The 10339-nt window shown below is 56.3% G+C and overlaps 1 protein-coding gene across 6 annotated transcripts; it reads left to right on the forward strand.

Moving 5' to 3' along the window:
* Positions 1-1486: 1486 nt before the first annotated feature.
* DES (desmin) lies at positions 1487-7591 on the forward strand (the record flags this gene model as incomplete). Of its 6 annotated transcripts, none has more annotated exons than XM_084243655.1 (9): positions 1487-2061; positions 2959-3019; positions 3151-3246; positions 3394-3555; positions 3731-3856; positions 4224-4444; positions 5750-5793; positions 7245-7327; positions 7531-7591. In XM_084243655.1, the coding sequence occupies 9 exons, from the start codon at positions 1487-1489 to the stop codon at positions 7570-7572; spliced, it is 1410 nt and encodes a 469-aa protein (XP_084099781.1). In that variant the 3' UTR covers positions 7573-7591. The 6 variants fall into 6 exon arrangements, with proteins under 6 accessions (XP_084099781.1, XP_084099783.1, XP_084099784.1 ...); XM_084243657.1 differs by having other exon boundaries at positions 4245-4444; XM_084243658.1 differs by having other exon boundaries at positions 4293-4444.
* Positions 7592-10339: the final 2748 nt, after the last annotated feature.

The raw sequence follows: 10339 nt of genomic DNA on the forward strand, positions 1-10339 counted from the left end.
TCACAGGGTAGACACGGCAAGGCTGACCATTTCTACTTTATAGCTGAGGACACAGAGAAGTGAAGGGCTTGCCTGCTAGCAATTGCTTCTGCTGATGATGACAGAGTCAAAGGAGGACCAGAGCTCTGTTTCCAAGGTTTGCATTCCAAAAGGGTCAGGCCTAGGAGATGCCTGTGGAGTGCCAGATGGAGGTGTAGGGAGACAGCCAGTGTTCCTGGAGAAGTGGGGATATTCTCAGTGCCTTGTGCTAAGGAGGGGGGCTGTGACAGGATGGGCAGGCCCTCTTTGGGGCTCCATGCTTACTTCATCCAAGCTGGAGGGTTGGGTATAGGGGGGGGTTGGAAGTGATTGGGGTTTACCACCCCAAGCCTGCCTCTACCATCTGACACCTATGCCTTTTCAGGTACCCGGCCCCCACCCCCCAGAACTCCTCTCCTGAGTGCCTGTTTCTTGAACTGAAGCATTCTCCTCTATAAATACCGGCTCTGGTATTTGAGGCTGGCAGCTGCTGCTGCCGGTGATACGGTTAGTTGACATGAGGCTCCTGACAAAACACAAACCCCTGTGTGTGGGCGTGGGTGGTGTGAGTAGGGGGATGAATCAGAGAGGGGGTGGGGGATGTACACAGGGTGGCAGAAGCCAGGGAAAGTTGGTAGGGCAGGGGTGAAAGTGTACACAGGAACTGGAAACTGAAAGCACACCAGACCCTTTCTGGTAATCACACTTGTTTATAAAATGGAGGCCCCGCCCTCACCAATGGCGGCTGGGAGGGCCTAGCCTAGTTCAGAGGGAAACTGAGGCTCAGGGCTGGAGCCCAGTCACAGTGGACATAACTGAGCAAGCTCTGGCCAGGGTTGCTCCCCACGCCCAGGGTATCCCAGCCTCCCTACCTGCCTGGAGAGCCTTCTCCTCCAAGTCTAGGTCTTTGCCTGAGCCCTCACAACTGCTGCCGCTTCTACACACTCTTCAGAAAAAAAGAAAACGTAGATGTGTGGCCTTTCTGGGAACAGGCCTTGTCCTTTCAGAAAATGGCCCCAAATCTCTGCTTGGAGCAGAAGGGAGACCTTCAACCTAAATGGATCCTCTCCCTTCTCCCTCTCCCCAGAGGGGCCTGCCTGAGGATCCCCGGTCCTGCTCGGCACCCGAGTGAAGCAGCGGGCCAGTCTGCCCCACTGCTGGCTCCTAGTCCACCGGCCTCTTCCACACCCCTCCCGGGGCCCCCCACCCGCCAGCTGAGGGGCGCAGGCCTCCCGCCGGGGCTGGGGGGTAGCTGGCCTCCCCGCCCCCAAGGCCAGCGCCGCCCTTTCCTGGCAGGACAGCGGGATCCTGCAGCTGTCAGGGGAGGGGCGGCGGGGGGTGATGTCAGGAGGGATACAAATAGTGCAGCCGGCTGGGGGCCGTCCACCCTCCACTCACCGCTCTCCAGCCGGCGCCGACCGACCGTCCAGCCTCGCCCGAGCCCGCCCAGCCTCGCCGCGCCGCCGCCATGAGCCAGGCCTACTCGTCCAGCCAGCGCGTGTCCTCCTACCGCCGCACCTTCGGCGGCGGCCCCAGCTTCTCGCTTGGCTCCCCCCTGAGCTCCCCGGTGTTCCCGCGCGCGGGCTTCGGCTCCAAGGGCTCCTCCAGCTCCATGACATCCCGCGTGTACCAGGTGTCGCGCACGTCGGGCGGGGCGGGCGGCCTGGGCTCCCTGCGCTCCAGCCGGCTGGGGTCGGCCCGCGCGCCCTCCTACGGCGCAGGGGAGCTGCTGGACTTCTCGCTGGCCGACGCCGTGAACCAGGAGTTCCTGACCACACGCACCAACGAGAAGGCGGAGCTGCAGGAGCTCAACGACCGCTTCGCCAACTACATCGAGAAGGTGCGCTTCCTGGAGCAGCAGAACGCCGTGCTGGCCGCTGAGGTGAACCGGCTCAAGGGCAGGGAGCCCACCCGAGTGGCCGAGATCTACGAGGAGGAGCTGCGCGAGCTGCGGCGCCAGGTGGAGGTGCTCACCAACCAGCGCGCCCGCGTGGACCTCGAGCGCGACAACCTCATCGACGACCTGCAGCGCCTCAAGGCCAAGTGAGGCCCCGCGCGCCCGGACCCCTTCCCCACGGGCTGCCTGTGGGAGGCGAGGCCCAGGCCTAGGGCCGGCTGGCAGCTGACCACCTTCTCCTTTCTCCAGAGCTCCTGGGACCCTCTCCTGCCCCATGCAGGGACAGGGCGTCTACCTTTGCCCACCCAGGGAGAGGGACTCCAGATCTCTCTTTCCCTGTGCCCTCACTCTGCAAAGGAGGAGTTTTCTTGGGGACAATGGGAGCTTTATTGGTGGAAATGGGAGAGACCAAGCTTAAAAAGCATGGAAGATGCCAGAGTAATGCCCATGAAGGGGTGATGTTGAGATCAGACAGGCAGATGTAACATGGAGGCCCCAGTGCCGTCAGAGGGAGAGGGAGGTTGATAGGAGATCGCGGGTGGGAGTGGGGGGTTGTCCAGGCGGGAGCTCTCACCTCATCTGTGATGAAGACCTGGGGACAGAGTAGAGAGGGCCTCTGGGTCCCTGGGCCTGGCTGAGTCTGTGCATAAGGGGACGGAGAAGTTAGAAGAAAGGAGAAAGTGGGGTGGGTGCAGCCCTCTGAAAGCTTGCAGCCCAAGTGAGCAGAGTCGGGTCCTGCCACCCAGGTCACAAACATTAATTGAACCCCTACATCAGCCGGGCTGGGGCAGGGAAGCAGTCACTTGGTTTCTAACCCCAGGGAGGTCACAATCTGTTGGGGACATCGACTTCCAGGGTGTGTCTCCGGGGCAGAGCTTGGGTCACTTCCTGTCCCCTCCCCGGGCGGGGCCTGTCTCTACCCAGTGGGCCAGGCCTCCGCTCTGAGTCCCGAGCCCATTCCCTGGTCAGACCCTAGCTAGTCATCTCCACTGACGGTTTTATCTCCACTAATGTCTGTCCTTCTGTCTGTCTGTCATGGCCAGGCTGCAAGAGGAAATTCAGTTAAGAGAAGAAGCAGAGAACAATTTGGCTGCCTTCCGAGCGGTGAGCCCTCTCTGATCCTCCAACAGCTGTATCCCTTCTGCACTGCCACCCCCCTCCCGTGTGGCCCCTGGACTCCCTCTGCCCTGCTTGGGTGATTGGTGACCCTGTCCCTCTCGCTTGACCTCTCCCAGGACGTGGATGCAGCCACTCTAGCACGCATTGACCTGGAACGCAGAATCGAATCTCTCAATGAGGAAATCGCGTTCCTTAAGAAAGTTCACGAGGAGGTATGCCCTCTGCCACTCTCCTGGGGTGCTAGGTCCTGGTGAAAGCTGTTGAGACTGTGGGGGTGGTGCCCAGGCTCTAGGAATGGGGGTGAGAGGTGCTGTGCAGGGCCTGGTGGGAGACTGAAGCTGAATCGCTTCATCTTGCAGGAAATCCGAGAATTGCAGTCCCAGCTTCAGGAACAGCAGGTCCAGGTGGAGATGGACATGTCCAAGCCAGACCTCACCGCTGCCCTCAGGGACATCCGGGCTCAGTACGAGACCATCGCGGCTAAGAACATCTCGGAAGCTGAGGAGTGGTACAAATCCAAGGTGGGCAGCCTGGTCCAGGGACTCTGGCCTTTCTGGCCCACGCAATCCTGGTTTGGGGTGCTTTCTGTGGCTCCATCTGTGGGGAGAAGGGTGAGCTTGGGTCTCCAGCCCCTGTGCCCACTCCTGCCTGTGTCCTGTGGCCTCCCAGTCTCAGGACCCCTCTCTCTGTCCTTAGGTGTCCGACCTGACCCAGGCAGCCAACAAGAACAACGACGCGCTGCGCCAGGCCAAGCAGGAGATGATGGAGTACCGGCATCAGATCCAGTCCTACACCTGCGAGATCGACGCCCTCAAGGGCACTGTGAGTCCCCCCACGTCACCCAGACAGCCTCGTTTTCCCACCCTGGGGCCATTCCATGCCCTTTCTGGGTCTCTGTCTCCTCAAATCGTCCACGGGCGCAAAAACATGGATTCCCAGTTGGACTCTGAGGAATCACGGGGCTCGTGTCCAGGACTGAGGGGCGCATACCTATGCTCCCTTTGACCAGTTCTGTTCCATGAGTTTCCACATAGACTTTAGCTGAGTGCAGGGTTTCATGTCTGGGAAGAGTCCACTCCTGCTCCTGGCCATCTGGAGTTGCCCCCTGCCCGGAGGGTGTGCCTCTCTCCACCCTGGTGTGATTCCCCACCCCCAGCCTGTCCTTGACCTGGGCACCCCTCCCCTGCAGAATGATTCCCTGATGAGGCAGATGCGGGAGATGGAGGACCGCTTTGCTAGTGAGGCCAGCGGCTACCAGGACAGTATCACACGCCTGGAGGAGGAAATCCGTCACCTCAAGGATGAGATGGCCCGTCACCTCCGCGAGTACCAGGACCTGCTCAACGTCAAGATGGCCCTGGACGTGGAGATTGCCACTTACAGGAAACTGCTGGAGGGCGAGGAGAGCCGGTGAGGGTCGGGGTGGAACTGGGGTGCTGGGGGGCAGGGGAAAGAGGGTGTTCCTGCCCTGGAGGATCAGGGGATCACCTGAGCTACATCTGGAAGCAGTTTTAGACAAGAGGTTACCGCTCCACTAATTGCAGAGAATTAACCAAAGCCACCTGGGTAAAAAATGATTTAATTAATAGCTTTTATAAAAAGAGAACTATAAGTATTCCCTCATCCACCTTCAGAATTAAGAACCAGCAGCATAAAACCATATTCAGCAACCAGTAATAAAATATTACTGCCAGTCAAGGGAGAGATGAGCGCAGAGTGGGGAATGATCAGGAAGGAAAGGGAGGAGCAGATAGAGACAAACAGACCAGAGAGACCTGGACACAGAGGTTGAGAGAGAGGATACAGGGGCCTGTGTACTGAGGGTGCATGTGTGCACAAACACATGCACATGGATGTACACATATACACATGTACACATGTGCTAGGAGAAAAAGAGACGGAATGACGTGCTCAGAGCAACTCACTTCTAGACCCAGAAAACAACAAACCGCTGGAAGGGAATGAGAGGGAACCTTCTGGGGTGATGAGGATGTTCTGTAAGTTGGCTTGGACGGACTGGTCGTTACATGAATGTATATGTTGATCAAAACTCACTGGATGGGATGGTGCACTAAAGAGCTTTGGGGTTCACTGTATGTAAACTAAACCTCAACCAAAAGTAGAGCAATTACTCAAAAAGATGCTACCCATTGATACTCATGAAAATGATACTAACTGAAGTTAAAAAATATCAGCCGACTTGTTTAGCTATAGTCTAGATTTTATAGAGACCAGGTTTTATAGAATAACATCTACATAGACTGACCTTTTAAGGCAGCTAAAGTTGTGTTGAATTTTCCCAGCTCTGGGGATAAGTGGGACTGGCAGCTCCTGGAACTTGCCCTCATATGGTGGGCGGGAGGTTCCCTGCCTGCTGGAGGGTGGGCCCACGCAATGGATGTCACCCACAGGGATTACTGATACTGCAGCGCCAGGAGCAAGAAGTAAAGTCTGGTGAACTGGAAAGTGCAATCGGACTGGGGGTCCTGTTGTCCCTCAGTAGATCAGAGATGGAATTGGTGATCTTTCTAGAAGGGACAGGGCCTGGGATGCCTGGAGTTGGCCTTTGACCTCATGCCCTGAGCAGGGCAGCAGTGGGAGTGTGGGGTCCACTGGACTGAGACCACTGAGGACGGTGTGTAGAGAAGACCAGGGCCATCGCACGGAGAGATCGAGTGTCCTAACCACTAGGGGACTTTGTCTCTTCCCTTTCAGGATCAGCATGCCTATCCAGACCTACTCTTCCCTCAACTTCCGAGGTGAGTGCATTAGCTGGTGGAGGATCAGGCGGAAGGGGCTAGGAAGGGGCTAGGTGTCCAGCATGGCACTGTCTAAGGCCAGCCAGAAGCAGAGGATGGAACTGTGGTGACAGGTCTGGGTTCAGGGAAGACAAAGGAGGCTGCTGCAGGAGATGGGGAGTTTACCTAAACTGAGGGAGCTTTTGATTTTATTTCATGGTATTAACATGTCCTCTCTACCTTGTTAGAGTATTGAGCATCAGCAAACAGCTTCTGTTTTCTGACAAACCAACCCCAAAGGTACCAGGGGCATCCTTGGGGCCTGGAGTGGGGGCATCTAGAACCACATGCCCAGGCCTTCCTTCCTTCCCCCCACCACCCATGGTCTGTGTGGCAGGTTGCCAATCCCCCTGCTCACAGCTGCTTGTTGAACACCTCCAGTTTGCTGGAGCAAAATGTTGGATGCACGCTAAAAAAAAAAAAAAAATGAAGCCAAACCTCAGCAAAGCCAAACAATGAAAAGAACGAGGTCCTAGGGCATTTTGCCATACTGACATTAGTAATATGCAGATCGGGTGGCTTTCCAACCCCAGAGAGTAGAAAAACACACCATAATGATACATTAGGAAAGCGAGTCGGAGTCCTTGGCAGCTCTGCCTTTCCTAGATCAAACCTTTTATGTCTTCGATGTTCATTTCCATCAGAAAAAAATACACGCAGTGCTGCACCGAGCCACACGCTCGACCCAGGCTGCTTGCTCGCTAAGGAGATTCATGAACACCACACTCGTCACCCCCAGGACTTCCAGTTGACCCTCCCTGTAAAATTCAGAGCCTCTCTTTTCAGTTAGGAGATTATGCAGACACAAGTGTGAGTCTTGCCTTTAAAACTTGAGTGTTTTTTCAAACCAATAGTTCCGTGGACACAACAGGGCAAGTGTCGTTACCATTCCATGGTGAGGAAACTGACGCTCAGAGGGGCAGAGACCGGCCCCCAGGACACTGAATTAGTGACCGACTCCTGCCTGGCTCTCTTTCGTTAAGACATCAAGTGGCTCATCCCAAGTCCTAAATGCTGTGGGGTACTGAGAGGTACCCTAAAGGACACTTAGAGGTCCTCTACAGAGTATCTTGGAACTGGACTTTGGGGTTCTAACTGGCAGGATACAAATTCTTTGGGGTTCAACAGAAGTGCAAGAGTGGAGTGGGAACCAGAGGTGTGGGGGATGGGAGTGGTGGGCGGCTAGGGCCTCGGGGTCTCTGCCCTCTGCCCCTGGAGCACAACTGTTGGCCATCTCAGGCAGTGTCAGCTCTGGAATGGTCCCCTGCTGGTGCTGGGCTCAAGGGCGGGGATAAAGAAGTTGCTGAAGAAGTTAACAGGCCCATCTTGAGGGGATGGGAGTCTTCCGGCTCTGCCCCTCGAGAGCAGGGACGGACTTGGTCAGGCTGAGCATGTGGACGGATCCTTTGCAGAGACCAGCCCTGAGCAAAGGAGTTCTGAGGTCCATACCAAGAAGACAGTGATGATCAAAACCATCGAGACCCGGGACGGGGAGGTGAGTGGTCTGCCTGGCCCCTTATCCTTGCTGGGGGTATGGGGTGCGTCTGGAGACTGCCAGCCCCTGCCTTCCCCCAGCGGGGCTGGTTGAAGCCCTTGCCTGGGGAGGAGGCCCTGCCGCGCCGGGTCAGGCAGCAGTCCAGAGCGGCTGCCCCAGTCTCCAGTCAGCATCCCTCTGGACTGGTTTCTCTTCCTCCCCAGGTTGTCAGTGAGGCCACACAGCAGCAACACGAGGTGCTCTAAAGCCAGAGACTCCTCTGCCACCAGAGACCGTCCTTGCCCCTGTCCTCACTGCCTCCTGAAGCCAGCCTCCCTCCATCCCAGGGCACCACACACAGCCACAGAGTTCCCCTCACAGCCTCTGACCCCTGCTCACCAGAATGCCTTCGTGGTCCCCACTGGGGACACGGCACTTCCCTGCCCGGCACAGAGCACACCCCAGTCGTGTGAGTCCTGGATATTAGGAAATGAGTGAGCCTGGCTCTTGGCTGCCCTCAAGGTGTGCTGGGCAGGGCCGGGATGGAGCCAAGGCAGAGTGCTGACCCTGCCCTCTGCCCCGCCTCCGGGACCCCAGGCTCTGGCTTAGGAGAGGGCCTCAGAGTAGGGTTTCATGAACCCACAGGGTCAGGATCAAGCCCCTTGGACCTCCCCACTCCCCAGCCCGGGTCAGGGACTGAAAGGGCAAGGAACTGGGGGACTAGCCCCCTGTGGAGACCAGGGTGGGACTTGAAACTGATCCCATGGTCCCTTACTTTCCCAGGGTGGGCTTAGAAAGCAGGGGCTGCAAGAGGGAATCCCGAAGGTGCCAGATGTGGGAGCAGGAAATTTAGAAGGAGAGAGGGTGGATGAGATGCTGGAGAGGAGAGGAGAGAGGCAGAGGGCGGTCTCTGGCAGGTGGGAGGGGTGCCCACCTCCCCGTGCCTGCCCCTCCCCCACTGGAGGGGCTCTGGACAGAAACAATAAAAAGATAAGCACAAGTGAGAACACTGCCTGGTGTCCTCTGGGGGCCCCCAGGATCACCCCTAGATGAACTGTGTGCTGCCCTCCTGCCCAGCCACACTGTCCCTCAGGGCCCGTGACCCCTTTCTTCCCAGAGCCTCCCAGTCTTGCCATATGCATATGGTGTATGGGGGAGGGGATGGGTCAGGCACTATGGTTGGGGACCTACAAACACCTCCTGTTATACCCCAGTTCGGGGACTGCACCCTGGGCCCTCTACCTCATCTTCAGATCATCAGGGCCCAGGGGCACTTCCCACTGCTTCCTGGAAGGACACTGCAGGTGCCCACAGGCTGGCTCTGAAGTGGGGGTCCCCAGCCCCATCCCCAAAGAAGCTCACTTAAACCTGCCAGAGTACCTGCTATACACAAGGGTCAATTCAGGGAAAAGAAGAGTGTGAAGCGAAATGGAAAATTCTGTCTTGTTCTTGGATAAGAAGACTCATTACTCTAAAGATGTCATTTCATCCTACATTAATCTATCATCAGTGCACTGCCATCTCAATTAAAACACCAAAGGGACATTTGGGGAGAATTTGGGAAAATGGGAGGGTGGGATACAAAAAAAAAAAAAAAAAATCAAACATTCACACTGATATGTTGAAAGTGTCTGTGGCCAAAGCTTAATGAGTCAATATAGAGCGTGGGGGTAACTGGGCAGCGTGGGGGCGGGCCGGGAGAGAAAGCTCTCTCTCTCACACTCCTTCCAGAAAATACATTTCAGGGGGATCAAAGATTTAGGAAGCCTGATGAGTACGTGCAGGCCTTGGCCTTCCAGCCACTCCCCACAGATTTAGGGATTACCCTTTAGAGACAGGGAAGGTAGAGATCACAAACATGACACATTCAGCCAGTCAGTAGGTGAAATAAACCTAATGAGATTTAGACTTAAGGTCCCTTGTCTGACGTTCCTAGCTGACTTTCCCCAGAAACTTCTACAAGCCCTTCTGCTGTCTTTGACTTCCTCCCCTCCTTGATGTGGCCCTTCCCCATAGGTGTGTAGTCCCTCCCTCTGAGAAGGCCCCCTTCTTCATGGAGATTTTCCCCTTTGCCATGGAGCATCTGGGCCTACGCTCCAGGTCCTCCCTCCTACCCAGGCCCCCCGGGGCTCATTTCTTCTCTCTGGTTGCTCCAGTGGGATGAAACCTGTGGGCCCCAAACAACCTGCAGTAGAACTCTGAGACTGGAATTAGCATTTCCAGGGCTTTCCCACTGGGACATAGGAGGGGTGGGTAAGGAACTCTTAGCCTAAAGCCCATTGGGGGCCCTGGAGTCTATACTAGTCTCTATGGGAGACACAGTGGGGGAAGGGGAGGCTGGGCCCATGTGTCTAAGAGGTGATATGTGCGTGCGTATGTGCATGTTTGTCTGTGCGTTTGTGTCTGTGAGTAATTCTAGTTCCTTCCTCTTTGCTCTGAATGAGTTATGCGCCCTCATATAAAGAATAAAGGGACAGGGGGCCTCCCTGGTGGCGCAGCGGTTGAGTGCTGGGTTGCGAAGCTGCCTGCAGCTTCTGCAGCTCCGGTTCAATCCCCGGCTGCTCCCCGGCCACCGGAGGAGGGTCCCACATGGCGCGCAGACCTCTCCTGCCGCCCGCTGCTCCCCTCAGCAGTGTACTTCGGTCCTTCTGCCTGTTCTGCTCCCCGCTCTGGCTCTGGTGAATTCTCTCACCCTCCCGCGCTTCTGACTGTACCCAGTGCTTGTATAAATAAATAAACAAATCTTTAAAAAAAAAAAATGAATAAAGGGACACTGGCCAGGGAAGGTCATAGAGGCAGCCCCATCCTCAACAAAAGCTTAGATACAGACATGTCGCTAAGATGGACAGAGTGTGAGAATCTTAGACTCTCAGAGTGAGACCCCAATGTTCCCCAGGAGATAACCCCACAGTGGAGAAGCCCCTTCCAGCCTTGCCCCAAAACCTTGACGAGCAGTCATCAAGCTCTGCTTGAATGCCTCTTGTGTCAGAGAACTCACTACCTTTATGGCGGCCCCTCCCGGCCAGAGACAGC

This window comes from Talpa europaea (genome assembly GCF_964194135.1).
Source record: "Talpa europaea genome assembly, chromosome: 1".
Classification (NCBI taxonomy): domain Eukaryota; kingdom Metazoa; phylum Chordata; class Mammalia; order Eulipotyphla; family Talpidae; genus Talpa; species Talpa europaea.